Source organism: Arabidopsis lyrata, assembly GCF_000004255.2.
Source record: "Arabidopsis lyrata subsp. lyrata unplaced genomic scaffold ARALYscaffold_3, whole genome shotgun sequence".
NCBI classification, from domain to species: Eukaryota; Viridiplantae; Streptophyta; class Magnoliopsida; order Brassicales; family Brassicaceae; genus Arabidopsis; species Arabidopsis lyrata.
Window position 1 is genome coordinate 23,711,907 of NW_003302553.1, and position 16,475 is coordinate 23,728,381.

The 16,475-nt window shown below is 37.6% G+C and overlaps 4 protein-coding genes across 9 annotated transcripts; all 4 read right to left on the minus strand.

The window, feature by feature from the left end:
• Positions 1 to 661: 661 nt before the first annotated feature.
• On the minus strand, positions 662 to 2,558 carry LOC9320257 (signal recognition particle receptor subunit beta). 2 transcript variants are annotated; one of them, XM_021030847.1, is made up of 7 exons: positions 2,435 to 2,558; positions 1,951 to 2,099; positions 1,766 to 1,848; positions 1,563 to 1,649; positions 1,329 to 1,477; positions 1,110 to 1,241; positions 662 to 1,025 (listed from the first exon to the last, which is right to left on the minus strand). In XM_021030847.1, exons 2-7 carry the CDS (start codon positions 2,087 to 2,089, stop codon positions 836 to 838), a joined length of 780 nt encoding a protein of 259 aa, XP_020886506.1. In that variant the 5' UTR covers positions 2,090 to 2,099; positions 2,435 to 2,558; the 3' UTR covers positions 662 to 835. The 2 variants fall into 2 exon arrangements, with proteins under 2 accessions (XP_020886506.1, XP_020886507.1); XM_021030848.1 differs by having other exon boundaries at positions 2,456 to 2,556.
• A 1,695-nt stretch (positions 2,559 to 4,253) lies between these two features.
• On the minus strand, positions 4,254 to 9,099 carry LOC9322331 (protein CHROMATIN REMODELING 8). 3 transcript variants are annotated; one of them, XM_021030845.1, is made up of 8 exons: positions 9,058 to 9,099; positions 8,630 to 8,803; positions 7,970 to 8,485; positions 7,428 to 7,839; positions 6,285 to 7,152; positions 5,595 to 6,204; positions 5,068 to 5,505; positions 4,254 to 4,981 (listed from the first exon to the last, which is right to left on the minus strand). In XM_021030845.1, the coding sequence occupies exons 2-8, from the start codon at positions 8,708 to 8,710 to the stop codon at positions 4,361 to 4,363; spliced, it is 3,546 nt and encodes a 1,181-aa protein (XP_020886504.1). In that variant the 5' UTR covers positions 8,711 to 8,803; positions 9,058 to 9,099; the 3' UTR covers positions 4,254 to 4,360. The 3 variants fall into 3 exon arrangements, with proteins under 3 accessions (XP_020886504.1, XP_002886265.1, XP_020886505.1); XM_002886219.2 differs by lacking the exon at positions 9,058 to 9,099 and adding an exon at positions 8,983 to 9,038 and having other exon boundaries at positions 4,276 to 4,981; XM_021030846.1 differs by lacking the exons at positions 8,630 to 8,803; positions 9,058 to 9,099 and having other exon boundaries at positions 4,276 to 4,981; positions 7,428 to 7,834; positions 7,970 to 8,061.
• Positions 9,100 to 9,564: 465 nt separating this feature from the next.
• LOC9322332 (calmodulin-binding protein 60 C) lies at positions 9,565 to 13,095 on the minus strand. 3 transcript variants are annotated; one of them, XM_021031512.1, is made up of 9 exons: positions 12,486 to 13,095; positions 12,255 to 12,395; positions 12,023 to 12,098; positions 11,875 to 11,933; positions 11,311 to 11,804; positions 11,048 to 11,208; positions 10,770 to 10,967; positions 10,500 to 10,677; positions 9,565 to 10,410 (listed from the first exon to the last, which is right to left on the minus strand). In XM_021031512.1, the coding sequence occupies exons 2-9, from the start codon at positions 12,368 to 12,370 to the stop codon at positions 9,827 to 9,829; spliced, it is 1,866 nt and encodes a 621-aa protein (XP_020887171.1). In that variant the 5' UTR covers positions 12,371 to 12,395; positions 12,486 to 13,095; the 3' UTR covers positions 9,565 to 9,826. The 3 variants fall into 3 exon arrangements, with proteins under 3 accessions (XP_020887171.1, XP_002886266.1, XP_020887172.1); XM_002886220.2 differs by having other exon boundaries at positions 12,602 to 12,707; XM_021031513.1 differs by having other exon boundaries at positions 12,537 to 12,632.
• Positions 13,096 to 13,328: 233 nt separating this feature from the next.
• Positions 13,329 to 15,292, minus strand: LOC9322333 (small nuclear ribonucleoprotein E). The gene is made up of 6 exons (XM_002886221.2): positions 15,085 to 15,292; positions 14,959 to 14,985; positions 14,776 to 14,838; positions 13,848 to 13,926; positions 13,716 to 13,761; positions 13,329 to 13,612 (listed from the first exon to the last, which is right to left on the minus strand). The coding sequence occupies exons 1-6, from the start codon at positions 15,124 to 15,126 to the stop codon at positions 13,603 to 13,605; spliced, it is 267 nt and encodes an 88-aa protein (XP_002886267.1). The 5' UTR covers positions 15,127 to 15,292; the 3' UTR covers positions 13,329 to 13,602.
• Positions 15,293 to 16,475: the final 1,183 nt, after the last annotated feature.

Sequence of the window (16,475 nt, forward strand, 5' to 3'; positions counted from 1 at the left end):
GCCAAGGAGAGATTTGGACCGTGTCTGGCTCTGCCTTTTCACCCTTTCTTTGCAGATACTGTGGCTCTATCTAGAGCCCAATGCAGTGTCGTGGAACAAGTTGTTCTTAAGGGTTGATTTGAAACCCTTGGAAAGAAATTCATACTTCCAAGGAAAGACCAACTTTTGGACGTAACTCTCAGCAGCGTATACGACACAAGATAGATCCGAACAATGCCTACTAACATGTATCTCTGTGAGACCGCCTTGGCTTGGATCCACAGAACACACCGGAGAAAGGAGTCCACCTTCTGCTCGAAATCACAACTATACCAAATATTTGAAATCCAAGACGACTCAAACCAAGTTTATAGATCGAAGACCGAACTAAGCAATTGATCGTTACAAGCGTCCATCCAAGGCTTGCATACGAGCATAGCTCCTGTCCAACGATTTTCCAGGTTTAGCCCCTGACAGTATGTCGACGAGACATTCCCAATTCAACTTAAGGCCGAGTCCCAATCCGATCACTTCTATCTCTCCTTCATCCTTGTCTTTAAGACGAAGCAAAGTACAAAGTTGCATAGAAATCTACTAACTAACTAAAATGCGACAAGATTCTTCAATTCATTCGCTTACCTTTTGATCAATCTTATAAAAAACTGTCTGTGTTAACAATTTATTTATAGTGAGGTTGCTTGGACAAAACGCTAAAAGATTCAGTCGATGCACTAAACAAGTTTTCGACATCCAGAAATCCTTCCAACTTATATCATCTAAATTCTCAAATTATAATTTCATGTACAAAAAAATGAAAAGACATTTAAGTTCATTCTCTGATATGCTTACACATTTCTCATGGCTTAACGTGTTCTCTGATGAACGCTTGTACCTGATCTGTTTCTCCTGTTAGTCCAGACGCCTCAGCGACCGTGACTTTGTTCTGGCAATGCGAAAAGGAAAACACTTCTCCTTCAATCCCGAGAGTGAAGTCATTCGCTATATCAGCTGTTGATATTGCGCTCCTCGAAACCCTAAGTTTCTCTCTGCAAAACACACACATTAACAAAAGTATTATCATGAGAGCTTATTATTTTCAGGATTTAGAAACAGATAGAAATCAATCTCACATTTCTTTCTCCATCTGCTTGCGGATGAACTCTTTGGTGTGTGCAGTTACTTTATCTGTCTTGTTACAGCAAAGCAGAACCGGGATCTTATTCTTAACAACGCTAGTATTTGTCAGAATGTCGTAAAGGTACCTGGAAAAATACAAACCATGTTTAAGTGTCTATCTCTAAGAATCACTTATGCCCAAGAAAATCATCTTTTATGTGGTAATTAATTACTCTGAAGCTACACGAATATTTGGGAGGAACTCCAATGCATCTACTACAAACACAACAGCGGCTGCCCGAGGCAAGTATTCTTCTAGCTTAGATCTAAGCCGAGAGTGTCCAGGAACATCAACAAGATGAACAGGCTTTACTTTTCCTTTCTGTCAAACACAGAGGCAAATATATATCAAGTCCCTTAAACACTTAACATTCTTAAACAAAACCGAAGCAAAGATCATTCTTTACCATAGTGTTTTCATTGTGAAGCACAAAGGTGCCTTCATTTGGTTCCATTGACGTTACAGCACCTTGGTGCGAAGATCCATCTCGTAGCTGTCACAATACATAAAAACGTAAACGAAACCATCTTATAATATGACACAACAACATTCAACAACTCGTTTCTTTAAGCAGCTCTTCAAAAGGAGTAAAACCGTAAAAATACTCACTTGATAGAAGAGCATTGTTTTGCCACTTCCACTTAGCCCAGAGAGGAGTACAGTATTGGACTTTGTACGTCTAAACAAACGAACTGCAGAAATCAGCAAAAGTGTCAACATTAGCAACTATAAATCTCATACCAAAAAAGGAAAAGATCAATGAGAAGAAGAATGTGGTGTTCGCTACTACTTACTAGATAAGAGCCAAATGGTAGCTAATAAGAGAACACCAATAGCAGTATAAAGCTGAGACGGTGGTATTTGTTGAACAAATTCAATTCCTTGTTTCCACCACTGCTCTGTCACAATCTTCAAGTCTTCCAAGTTATCCATTTTCGTGCACCTTCAAAACATAACAATTTACCACAATTAAGCTCAGACAAAATACAATCAAATTGGAGATCAAACCATAACAATTATCAGCTTCTTTTAGGCATTTTAACGAACAGATCTTGTGTAAAGGCTAAGTTTTTCTACAGTTTTCGGTGATAAATTGGCTTAGAAAAAAAGTGAAATTGTCCACCGATCAACGAAGAAAACCTATAAGCAAAAATAAGAAGAGGAATTGAATTGAATGGAAATCTATGTGTAATTGTTCACCGATCATAAAAATGAATGCGAATGAGAGGAATTTTAAAACTCAGATCAAGGAAACAGCGAAAGACTTAGAGAAGATACCCGAAATTTAGGAGGACTCACTGCTGCGAATCAAAGCAGCAGCGACGGTGATGGAGGAGGAGACGACGCCGGCGAAATTGTTGTTGTTTTTGTGAAGACGATCAGAGAATTGGGACTGATAGGGTTTCTTGTATATTTTGTAATTAGCCAAGGGTATTTTGGTCAGACATGCACAAGTTATGGTGAGTCAACCCATTGAATTTAGTACGGTTCTAAATTGAACCAAATTGTACTAATCAAACCAAACTCGATTGGTTCAGGTTTACAGTGATTCGATTTAATTCATAGGTGAAATTTTTAATAGTATCAAAGTTGACCTAAAACAAAATCGGCGGAGGATTCTTCTCTCTCCCTTTCATCTTTCAGAGAGAAAGAAGTTTTTCCATTCATATGTTGCCGGCAATTCTTTTCCGCTTGAGGCGGGTTTCTTGTCTGGCTGCACTAGCTTTCTTAGTGGTGTAGGCTGGCTTTGCTTCCGGCGTAGATGGCTTTACTAGCATCTTCGTCCGGCTTTGTTTCGGCTCTGGTCTCCGGCATCGAACGACTTATATAGCGCTGATGGCTGGCTTTGTTTCTAGTTGTATCACTGCTTATCTCTTCGGCGGTTATAGGCTAGCTTTTGGACCGGTTTGATGAACTGCAGCTTGAAGATTGAAAAGCTGTTTTTTGAAGAAGAAGATGAAGAAGATTAACCGATTTGAATTAAGTGGAGTCATTCTCATCAAGCCAAATTGAAATTTCGCCATAGTTTCTTTGGGCGAAGATTGGGATCTACCGACTACACTAGGTTTCTGGCGATTTCGACCAGAATTGAAGCTCTCCGGCGTTAGAAGATTCTGCCGGTGACGGAAACTCCATCTCCTTTAACTTCTCACGTGTCACCCAACATGTTTTCCAGTTGCCACGTGTCTTTTGTGCTGTCAACAACAGTTTTTTTCTTCGGACTAAAGCTATTAAACTGGGCTTTTGGGCCTTTACCTTGTTTTCTTGGTCTATTTAGTTTGGTCTGTATATTTTATATTTTGCCTGTTACTTTGGCTTGCAGTATGAATAAAAAAACACACTTGCGACCAAAAAAAAAAAAGTTGACCTAAAACATCAATATTGTGACTCTTTTTTTTTTGTGTCCAAACATTAATATTGACAAATATACACTTTTTTTAGAAGTTTTTAAATAGAAGATTACAAGAGTTACTTTCTAGCTCTCATCATAACTTCCTCTGTTGCTTGTGTTTGAGTAATCTCATTAAAAGAGTTGATAACTCAGGAGCAGGTTGAATCAATCTTCATACTACAATTGCTTTTTGAGTCATGAGGGTTGCTAATTAGCTGGTCTTTGCGGAGCGAAACCAAAGTGCATGTAACTAGTAGTATCAGGAAGCTGAGACTGAGACTCTGTTTCGCTGAAAAATCCCGATGACTGAGTGTTAATTCGGTTCACATAAAGAGAAAAAGAATTTAGAGATTGTGGCTAATGAAACCTCTACCTTTAACCGGTTCGTCTGGATACGACTTGGAAATGGAAACTGGTACTATAGAGTAATCTACATTAGCCGTTTTGATTCAAGTTCTTCATAAGTGACTCAGTAACGTGATCCCAACAACTCTCGACCCTGCCTGCACCAACATTCAAACACAAGAAAACCCATCTTTAGTCTTTACACTTGAGAGTTTGTTTTATTGTTACTTTAGTAGACTTGAGTGGTGTTTGCCTTTCGAGTTGGTCAATAAAGATTCATAATTGTTAAAAAGAAGGTAGACTTTGAAGTCTAAGTGACTTTGGTGGTTAAAAAAGTTAAGAAGTGCGTGAGCTTGGTTATAAAGAAAAAGAGAATGAATACTTGGCAATTATGTGTGGAGCCAATGTCGCCTTCTCCGTCTTCAGAGTTCAGACTCGAACAGTAGATACAGCAAAAACCTCTTTTCTTAATCTTTATACTCTGTTTTGAGGACCCAAAACGATCTATTTTGATCCTTCTTAAGCGTTGCAATCTCTCTCAAGAGATTCTTAAACAACGGCTTGTCATTAAAAGAAACTATGTCCCTGAAATGGTTGACGATGCTGGTCGTGTCCGCACTTCCACCTTTTTGCTGTACAAAGCTGCATATCTTTCGGATCAGGACCTCGGGCTGCAACGAACCTACTCTGCTGCTTGAACCCGAAGAAGACGGTAGCTGCTCAAGGCCAACACCAATGGCTTGTTCTCTGCTTCCGCGTATTCTGTTGAGAAGCTCTGCGGAAGATGGTGCTTTGCCTGAAGATAGACCCGCACTGATTCCGTTCTTGATCACTGATGGTTTGTCTCCACTCTGGGTTAACCGGGAATTAACAGTTGATCCAAATCTCCTCCGTACAGATGATGGTGCACCTGCACAACCAGATCTTCCCGTCCATGTGGGCACTGAGATGCTTTCGCGGCTACGCAGCATTCGTGATTCGCGCAATGCTTCTGCAGCTCTTCTTGCCACTTGAGATGCTTGGTGTTCAAGTCTCATCTTCTCTTCCTCATCGTTTGCATTCATAATGGTGTCGTGATTCACAGCACTCTGCGTTAAAAATTGTAGGAGAGTGAAGCGAATAGGAGGAAATTATTGGAGAAGAAGCTTGAATGAGCAATAATCAACGTACTTACATGTATTCCATGTGCGTCAAAGAGACTCTTTAAGATATTTGTCTCTTCATCCATGGCTTCACCAGTTTTATCAGTCGTTTCCACATCTGTTTGCTCCGAGGATCCCTCTGCAGTATTGTGAAGAGCGAGTTGTGTAGCGGATTCAGGTTTTTTATCTGATTGAGCTCCTACGATGTTTATCTCTTCAGCCAGCTGACTGAAAATGTTAGAGGTTTCCGTGGAGGCGTTGCTATCGCCATCATCTTTCAGGATGAAAAGATCTTTCATATCCCGAGCTTTGAAGAATCTTCTCTGTTGTGGATTCTTCAAGATCTTATTGGTGAGAAAATGTTTATAAATCTGTCTATGATATACCTTCTCCTCAATTGTGCCTCGAGTGATCAATCTGTAAACGGTAACATCCTTCTTCTGCCCAATACGCCATGCTCGTTCCCTTGCCTGACCGAAAAAGCAGAAAATTGACTGTTACTTAAGACCATGACGGGTTTTTTGAACACTGAATCTGTGACTTACAAAGCAAAACGTACCTGCATATCATTTGAGGGGTTCCAATCCGGGTCAAAGATAATGACCCTGTTCGCACCAGTCAAATTTGTTCCCAAACCACCCACCTTTGTCGTCAGAACGAAAACAAACACATCATCTGAATTATTAAACTCATCAATTAAAGCCATTCTCTGTTTCACGGGTGTAAGACCATCCATCCTCCGGTAACTATACTCATTTGCAACCAAGAAGCTCTCGAGGATGTCAAGCATTTGCTGAGTCTGTGAAAACAGAAGTACACGGTGTCCTTGCTGCTTCCAGACCTTGAGCACTTCTGCAACAACCTTCATCTTCCCACTGCGTTCCGGGTTCCCATAATCTGGGTTCTGGTGAGAATGTTCTCTCTCAAGTAGATCAGGGTGGTTGCATATCTTACGCATCACATCAATCCCATAAAGCGAATTCCTGTTGCCATCCAAAATCTGTTCTACTTCAGAGCTCGCAAGGAATGCCCTGTAGGTAGATCGCTGCTCTACAGTGAGGCTGCAAAAGAGAACGTGTTCAGTCTTTTTTGTAAGATGTGCGTTCACATCAGCCTTCATACGGCGGAGAAGGTACGGCATGATCAAATCACGAAGAACAACAGCACACCTGCACATTGTCAAGAATTGTTAGAACAAAAACTGTGATGAGTTACCTAAGTGATTCAAAAGAAAGACAAGGTAATTTACCGATAGGCAGTCGACACTTGTAAAGGAGAAGCATTGGCATAGCCACCCACAGTTATGGGAACAGAAAACTCTGCCTCAAACACAGGCAGGACCCCCAGTTTTCCCGGGAAAACAAAATCGAACAAGGACCAGAGTTCTGTTAGTTTATTCTGGATTGGTGCCCCAGTCATAATAATTCGATGGACGGTCTGTAACTGTTTGCACACCAAAGTAATATCAGAATTTGGGTTCCGGATCCGATGGCCTTCGTCCAGTACCGCATAACCCCACTCAATATTGAGTAGCTTCTCACCCTGCAGCCTCAATTGCTCATATGTGGTGATGAGGAGCCCCGACTCAGAATTTAGAACCCGGTTTATCAAAGAATCCCATTTCTTGGTGTTCTTAGACTTTTGCTCATGATCACTATCAACTGAACACTCACTGTCATAATCGCTTTCATTGGCCTTGCCTTGTCCTTTGCCATGCCCAGAATCTTGTGCTGAGTCATGGAGTATTTCCACGTGAAAATCTGGGTACCATTTCTGTGCTTCTCTTCTCCATTGACGCAAGAGTGTAACAGGACATATGATAATACTCGGTTTGTACATCTTACTGAAATGCAAGGATCCGAGAAAAGATAAGACCTGTATAGTTTTACCAAGACCCATCTCGTCCCCGATAATGCCACCAGCCCTTTGGCAATGAAGTTCCCAAAGCCATTGCACCCCAACTCTTTGGTACTCAAAAAGTTTACGAAATATGCATTCAGGAATGTTTAATCCACCTTCAAGCTGTACAGAAGATGTTTCGTTGTCATCTGCATCATCAAAATCAGCTAGCTCTTCTTCCTCACAACTGGAAGTGGTCAAGATTCTCCTTTCATCTCCTGAAACATTGCAACAAGAATCAACATCATAACTTATTGCTTTACATAGACTCAAGTGAGGAAAAAAAGATATGCTTAACGCTGGTAGAAACTGTTGAGACTTATCACTTAAAAGCATTGCATTAATAACATGTAATATCTAAACAGCGGAATATCCAATATCACAGCCTTATCTTTTCAAAAGCATTCGCTCCAATTACTAGCCATGAAATTCAATCAAAGGTGCCAAACAGCAATCTGTAAATACATATAATTGTCAATAGAATCAGTCATACCACTTTCTTGAAGACTAGAGTCTTCACGAGAGATTCGCTTTCTCCATATCTTTTCAGGCAAAGGCCGCTTCTTTTTGCTCTTCTTCCCAGCTTTACTTTTCTTTACTTCATTATCCGGAGAATCAGGCGTCTTGTAAAGCTTTCTTAGCCTTCTAAAAGGAGCAGTGGGCGGTTCAAGCTTTGGCAAGTCTTCTGCATCAAGTAGCTTGGTTGTAGGGCGAGCCTTTGCAGCCAACGACATTGATTGGACAGCTCTATCAATACTGTTGGAGTCCTCACTTTTGTCATTTTCGTCGTCTCCTTCGGGTAGGTTGCGCGAGTTTGACGGTCCAGGTTGTTGAAGTCGGCGTTCAAAACCATCGAGCTTGTGAAACGGAGTTAAAATTCCTTTTCTCACCAATTCATCTCTTTCCTAGACAAGAACACCCTTGAAATTAGTCACTGTCTTTCATATATGAATTTTTCATACCCGCATATAAAGAGCATAATCTCACAGTAATCAGGTCAAATATATATAACCTTTAGAAGACAGCTGAACGTACCGTTTCAACAAAACCTGCTGAAGCAGCATCGAAAACAGCATCAAAATCTGTGTCTTCACGAAATGAAACTACTTTCACCTTCTTCCCTTCTCTTCTACTTGGTTTCTGAGTCTCTTTCAATTTTCTCTTAAGACTAGGCTTCTCCTTCACCAGATCTCGCAGTAGATTATCGTGATCAGCACTACTAGACGCACTCTGACCATGTAGACCAGTAAGTTCCTTTTCAAGTTGAATTTTTCTCTTCTTAAGACTTCTTAAACGGTCTGTGGCAAGGGCATGCTGAAGTGCAGAACCACTATGTAACCCATGAACTTCTGATTCATCATCTTTATTCTTTGAGCCGTTTTCTGCTGCAATCTCGTCCACATGATCAACCGTTGATGCAACAGCATCTATTTCAAACTTCACAGCCCTCAATTTATTCAAAAGCTCGTTCAGGCTGGATGAAAGCAGATTGCTTCCTTCAAGCTTCTCCTCCACACTCCCACCCTCATCGTTATCTAGTTTCTTCGTCGCCTGACAAAGAGTACATACTAATACTTCAGACATGAATGTATTAGGGTTGTACCACTTATAGATAAACACCTTTAGAATTCAAATTCTAAATCCTTTCATAGAATCAACAATGCAGACCAGTAATACCGAATGAGCAAAGATTACCTCATCGAGTATGGACTGTTCTAGATCTTCAGGATTGGCCGATGTGACACCTAAGCTACTCAACAAAAACTGATCCTCCATTGAATAATAAACTCAATTCCTTGATGCAACCACAGCTCCCGTCAGAATCTTCCAAGTTCTCCTTCTTTTTTTGGCTTTTTGCTTCCTCTGCGTCTAACATAACAATTACAACAATGAATCTTCTTCAAACAATAAGCAATAATCTCTTTCAAGCATTTCAACGAACAGATCGTATGCAATCTATATGAGTAAGGGGCTTAATTTTCCTAGAATTCCCGAAACAAATTCGCGAAATAAGTTCAATTTTCTCTTAATTGACGGAAAAATCTCACGAATTCCAGATAAAATCGACCAGGAAACATTAAAACCCATGAGAGAATTGTTAGGTCAGAAATTTTGGAACTCACTGCTCGGCGATGGGCGAAACTGGTTTCTGGTTTCGTCAAAGATGAAAGAATTGTTAATGTGATTAGAGAAATATGTTTTTAATTATATATATACGTTTCTTTTTGTATATAATTATATATATATATATATATATATTACTTTTATTTCTATTTACCAAGTTATTAAATAATAATAGCGATTTTATGCAAGAAAAATGTAAAAAAATTATTCAAAAACGGCGATGAAGGGAACAAAATCTTTCCTTTTTTTTTTTACCGTTTTTAAATTAGAAAATTGTTAACTTTTGCTTCCTTTTTTTTGAAAGAAAACAAACATTATTTTCATGTGTCATTAGAAGATTTCGTTTAATAATTTGAATACTACATACATTAGTTAAAAATTTTGACGAGATAATTACAATTAATGATTGTTACTCTGTTTTCTTGAAGCTATTCTCTTTTATACCAAATCAGAGAGTTCAAGAAGATGAAATTCTCCAGAAAATATTTCTAAATAAGTATTTATCAAACATACCCAAAGGAACACAACATAGAAATTATGCAATAGAACTACATCAGGTTTTTGAGTTCTTGAAAACACTGGTCAAGTAGAGAGATTACATATATAACCACAAACAAACAAGAAGAGAAGAAGAAAGCTCCCTGTACAGCAAAATAAAGCTCCACTAGAAGAAGAAACAAAAACAAAAGACTTCTTTTTCTGGGAAGCTGTTAAAAACCATCATTACAATGAAAACCCTCAGTTTCTGTTTCTTCCTTCTTCTTGAACCTATTCGTCATCATCATCAAGTTGAACAATCTGTGCCCGTCTCTGAGCGGCTTTCCTTCTGATGAAGAAGCCCCATCTCATGGCTGCTTTGATCTTTAGCCATCCTACAACAGCCTTTCCCGAGTTTGAACGGTCCTCTTCGTAATCAGCAATTGCCGTCTGACCAAAAGAATGGAACCCAAACCCATCTTCTCCCATGTTCATTGGAGTTTGCTGGTCACCACCATTCATGCTAAAGAGTCTCAATAGTTGCTGCATATCATCGTTTTCGAGCATTTCGTTACTTCTAGCCCTAATCTCTTCCTCTGATAAAAACCCATCAACTCCTCTGTTGCATGTATTTGACCAATCATTGTAAGAGTTAATTTCAGGAGGAGGTTGAACCAGTTGTTGGTTTTGGGATCCTGTTGCTGGACCCAGCGCCAATCTCACACCACTGTTGCTATTGATCATGCTTTGTGATTCATGAGTGTTGTTAACTAGGTGGTCTTGCGGTGCAAATGAAGAATTTCCAAAGTGCATGTATGTAGTATCAGCTAGCTGAGATTGACCCGGGAAACTTGAAGCCGGACTCTCGTTGTATGCTGAAAAACCCAATGTATGACTGTTAAATTCGGTTCACACCATAAGAAAAAAAAAGACTTGATGATATTTGTGGATACTGAACCTCTACCTTCAACAGTTACGTCTGAATAAGATGTAGACGGTTGGCTTGGAACTGAAACTGGCATAGAATAATCTATAGCATCTGTTTTGCTAACTTGATTGAAGTTCATAAGTGACTTGCTGTCATATTCAATAACCTGATCCCAGTTTTCATAGGCTTTCCTCACCAGTCCATCGACGTAACCCTGCATTATATATAACCTTTTACTATTTTACGAGTATATAATAGAAGAAGCAAGTGTGAATCTATAAGAAGCAGAAGAACCAACAAACATACCTTTTGATTGTCAGAAAGAGAATCAGCAGGATAATACTGCTTTCCCGATATAAGACCACTAAACTCGTATATATTGTTGAAAACAACACCAACTGAGTCCTCGGGATAGTAGACATAAAGCATTTCACTCAAGACACATGTCTTGGAATGCTCTGCAAGCGTCTCCCACATCCTGTTTGACATGCCACTTCCAAGAATCTGAAAATCAGAGTAAGAGTCATCATGACGAATATTTCAACATCTTGCTAAGATACTGAATAGTGAAATCGTGTACTCACAGTCCTTAGTTTCTGAGAGTCTTTGACCATAAGACGCAGGAATTCTTTAACATTGTAGATTCCTGCTTTATTGAGTTTCTTATGGAAAGCCCCGTCCTTCCCAATTTTTTCCAACCTCCAGACCTCATCATCCAAAGCAGGTGGGTAATGTTTCTTGTACACTGTAGAAAAGAACCATTAGGCATAAGAAAAACAAAGATTCAGATACATCAATGACCAATATCATAGGATAGAAATCGAAAAAAAGGAATGCAAGAACTTACACTCTCCACGATGGTCCTTCACGGTAAAAGCTTCTGTCTTTGCCTCGCGTACACGCATCCCCTCACAGTAACCAGAAGAGACCTTTAAACCTAGCCTGAATTTTCTGCATCTTATCCAACTCGAGTTGTCTGTAAAGATAAGTTCCCCTAATGTTCCCACACCTTCTTTCAACGTCACCTGCACATCACCAGTCAAGAGAGGCCTCTTTCCTTGACGTTCTTTCACCAAATGACCCTCAAATTCTTCTCCACTCCAACCTTCATCATCTTCAGTGTTGAAATCACCGTCAAGCACAACAACATCGAGCTTTGCAGAAGCTTCAGGTCCTACTGTTAAAACATGTCCAGTTGTCATATCCAACAATACCACATGGATCGCAGCACCTTGCTCCCCTTCTATCTTCCCTCCAGTAAACAAAGGAACAGACAATCTAGACCTGAACTGCAGCTGCAAATTCCTTCCACCGATACCTTCAATTCGTTTCGGAGACGACCTGTGAACTAAAGCATTAGAAACTACTCCAACCATTAATTCTATCTCCTCCCAGAACTATCATATGATACCTTTCACTAAGTCTTGCAGGTCCAAGTTTCGCCAATGCCCGCTCCACCTCTTCACTTACCTGTTTGACAATACTCACAAGACAAATCAGTAAGCCAGAGAAACCCACAAAGCACCAAAAGACATGTAAACAAGGTGTATTAAGCTTACCACTCGGCGAAGAATCGGTTCCAAAGACGAACAAAGCCTCTGTAAACTATCCATCTTCAAGGCTTCCACAATTACACTGCAACAACATACACAACTTTCTCAAATCCACAGACAATCCTTTTTTCCATTCATAACAACTACAAATCAATTGTAGATTTGACAAGCCAAAATCTATAATCGGAACAAACAAAGTAAAGGGTTTGTTAAAATTACAAACATAAACACAAATTACCTTGCAAGAGCTGGCCTTTTACGCTCAGGCTGTTGCTGCTGCTGCTGATTATCATCTTCATCCAATTTTCTCTTCTCTCTCATACTATTAGTCCTCTCCATATACCTTGTCTGCATTTTTTACGCTACAAGAAGCTTCGATCTACAAAGATCGATGCAAGTAAAACACTTCACCAACTCAGAGAGAGAATCACAAATCCAGCTCTCAAACTCAAAAAGTTCAAAACTTTACCACAACAAATCAAACCCAGCAAGCAAAGCAAGATTTATGATTTCTACTTACGTTTCTTCAAGCAAACGGAAATAGAAGAAACCTGAAAATTCGATTCGAAGGAGAGAGAAAAATACCTCAAAAATGGTGTTTTGGATAGAACTATAGAAGAGAAAGAGAGAGAGATAAAATCAAAAGATCAAAAATTAATTTACTTGAAACACTTGTCTAGTTTTGTGATTAGTCGAGTACTTTGACTAGTTTTAGTAATTAAAGATAATTATCCAGTGCGGACAAGACCACAGTAGGCTTCAATTGCCGCCACTTTGCTGCTCGTTTATTGGATGACATTCTTGAGCCGGCGGCTAGTGTATGTATTTTCGGCACATGCTATATTCTAAAGTTGATAATTAAATAATAATACTTTGTTGTATAAAGTCCAATTATTTGTTATTAAAAAAAAGATTATAATAGTACAAATACATTCATTTCACCAATAGCAAGATTAGGGATAAGATTCAACATGGGTTATATAATACAATAGTATAGATTACATGAATATAAAAAATCTAATTGCAATGAAAAAGTTAAAGATTTAGATATTTCTGTATTTCTATGTTAACTTTTAACAGATTATATTCTAATTGGTCTATTTATATAATTAAACTTCAGTCTACTTGAGCCTGAGAATGGCCAACTCGGTCAGTTCACCAAACAAAGAAAAGTGATACAATTTTTTAATCAAAATAAATTGGTTTTAATGTTTGAGTAAATCTTAGCTAAATCTAAACAGAAGAAATAAATTGAAAAGTTGCAACAAAGATCAGTCGAATTACATAATATGTTGACGAATTTTCAAGCAATTCCAATTTTGATCTATTAAAACAATCTAATACAAAATATTATGCCGTTAAGTAAAGAAAACTCCACATCTTGTAACCAATCCACTAGATTCGATCAAGCTCCTTAATTTCTCAAAGTTGTTACTACATTGCATATTATACGACATTGAAGAAAAGAAGGTATCGTCAAGTACCAATTAAACTGAGGAAGAACTCAACAGATATTTAACATAAGCTTGAAGGTCATCGAAGAATCGAGATCTACGAATCCACGACAGAGCTTATTGAGACAGACATCACTTTCCCCTGTAAACATAGAAAAGGATTGTGTTTCAATCTCTTGTTATGTGACAAATCAAGTTGCTACATCATAAAGAGAAAGGACAAATTAGACGATTGTGTAACTTACGTGTTCATCATCAGAGTTATGTTGTCTCCTTTAAGTAAAATCCTTCCTGAAAATAGGTATTAACACGAGTTATCAAACCATAAGCAAACAAATCAAGACATGTTAGCAAAGAGTGAGTTCATGACAACTGACCAAGTGGTTTCCTAGTGTTCTTCTTGATGCTCACTTCTTCGGCCTCATCCAACACCAGATTCATGTATTCGTCAAAACCCTGCAAAAGGAGAAATTGAAACAAGGATTAATGTAATGATACACCCAAAGTCAAGTAGACAAACTCCAAGTTTAGAACCGATTAGAATGACACAATCACAAATCTCAGGTTCCTCCAAACATAGTTACAACCTAAGAAAAGCTAGAATCTTAACTCAAAGAATAATAAAAGTATAGCTATACAAATTGTAACATGGAACAACAATAGTCAAGTAGACAACTCCAAGATTTAAGTCAATGAGAATGACACCATCACAAATCTCAAGTTTCACCAAATTACTTATAAGCATAGAATCAAACTACGAAAAGCTTGAATGCTAGAATCATAACTCGAAAAGAATAAAAGACTTACAAGCATAGCAACAAATTGAAACAAGGAACACCCAAAATCAAGTAGGCTGCAGGCAACTATAAGTTTTAAGCCAAAGAGAATAACACACTCATACTCAACGTAATAACAGCTAGAATTATGACTCGATAAGAATAAAAGTTTAGCAATACAAATGCAGTCTGAGGCAGGACCAACACCGACCTTAAGAATCAAACTAGTTTCTATTGACAGGCTCTTATCAGTTCTTTGAGCAGTAGTAACAGTGAAACTATCAATGTCAACAATCCTTTTTGATTCTACGGCTGAACTAAATCAATTCACCTATTCAACGTCCAGCAACAAATGCAATAATTCAAACAGAGACTAATGCATTCGATCTCTCCGAGGTTCACATAACAAACACGATTTTCACAAAAATAAAGCTAGGGATCTAATCAATTCATGATAATGGAGCTTCAATAACAACAAATCCATAGCAAAAAAAAGTGTAGAGCAAAAGAATATATGATGATGACTTACAGTGATTCTTCCTTCAATCCTCAAATCTTTCTGCTCGAACAGCCAAATCTGGATCCTAGCTTTCTGCATCACAAATACAAAAGACCAGAACAAATTAGAAGACGAACTAATAACCTAAAACGTCACAGAGAACAATTACGTTAACGAAAACGAAAGCAAACCAGAAGAAATTGAATAACTTACACTTTGAAGAAACCTAAAAATCAAGTTCTGGAGCCGCCGCCACCGGAAAACAAAAAGCAAGATATAAAATTAGGTTTCGATAGAAACAATAAACAGATGAAACAAGGAATCGAAGAAGAAACGTACGATAGGTTGGGTCATAATCCTTTGAACTTTGGTGCTCGCCATGGCTGCCGGAGCTGGAAATCTCTCTGAAGCTTTCAAAATTTCTCTCTGGGAGAAAATCTAAAACCCTAGAAAAAAAAAAAGACAGAGACTTCACTAAATTTGTCTCTCTGCTAATAATAATACGCTCTTTTCAATATTTTTCTTAAACTTAGTTCTCGGTCCTCATAAAACTTCGGAATGTTATTTCAGCCCATAACAAAAATTTTGGCCCAAAATACTTTTTTCCAAAACCAAATTATTAAGATATACGAGTAATGATAATTATTAAAATATTATTGTTTAGAAATTGGTGTTAGTGATAATATGTAATCGTATAAATAAAAACATTTACAGCGGTTTGATCTTTCTAAATTTTTAATTATTGAGGAATAATTTTTATTTAAAATATATAAAAAGAAAAATTGTAACATAAATATAAACTTCTATATAATAACAATATTTGAGAAGTGTTTTTGCTGACGTGTCGGACTCTCGGCTCTTGTTGAGCCCTTGATTTTGCGTAATTACTTAAATACCTTCTATTAAATTAATTTGAATATTAATTAAAATTAAAAAATTAACTGACCCTAAAATATAAAAATTCGATATCTATCTATCTATCTATAATAACAATATTTGAGAAGTGTGGTCGTGAGTCACATACAATTACGTCGGAGAAAGGATTGGTCGTGTCTTCTTATTTTCTCTTCCTTTTCCGTGTTTTTTTTTTTCCTTTTTGGTTCTTTTTTTTCAACAAAAGATGTGTCTCATAATTAATCGTTTAATTATATTTTTGATATATTAATGGTAAATTTATGTAACAATATTTGAGAAGTGTTTTTGCTGACGTGTCGGACTCTCGGCTCTTGTTGAGCCCTTGATTTTGCGTAATTACTTAAATACCTTCTATTAAATTAATTCGAATATTAATTAAAATTAAAAAATTAACTGACCCTAAAATATAAAAATTCGATATCTATCTATCTATCTATAATAACAATATTTGAGCAGTGTGGTCGTGAGTCACATACAATTACGTCGGAGAAAGGATTGGTCGTGTCTTCTTATTTTCTCTTCCTTTTCCGTGTTTTTTTTTTCCTTTTTGGTTCTTTTTTTTCAACAAAAGATGTGTCTCATAATTAATCGTTTAATTATATTTTTGATATATTAATGGTAAATTTATGTTGTGATAATTACGAGCCAATTGTTTTTAAAAGTAAAGTTAAGCCCTTGATTTTGCGTAATTACTTAAATACCTTCTATTAAATTAATTCGAATATTAATTAAAATTAAAAAATTAACTGACCCTAAAATATAAAAATTCGATATATTTTACATTTAAAAAAATAGTAATATTCTTAAACACGAAA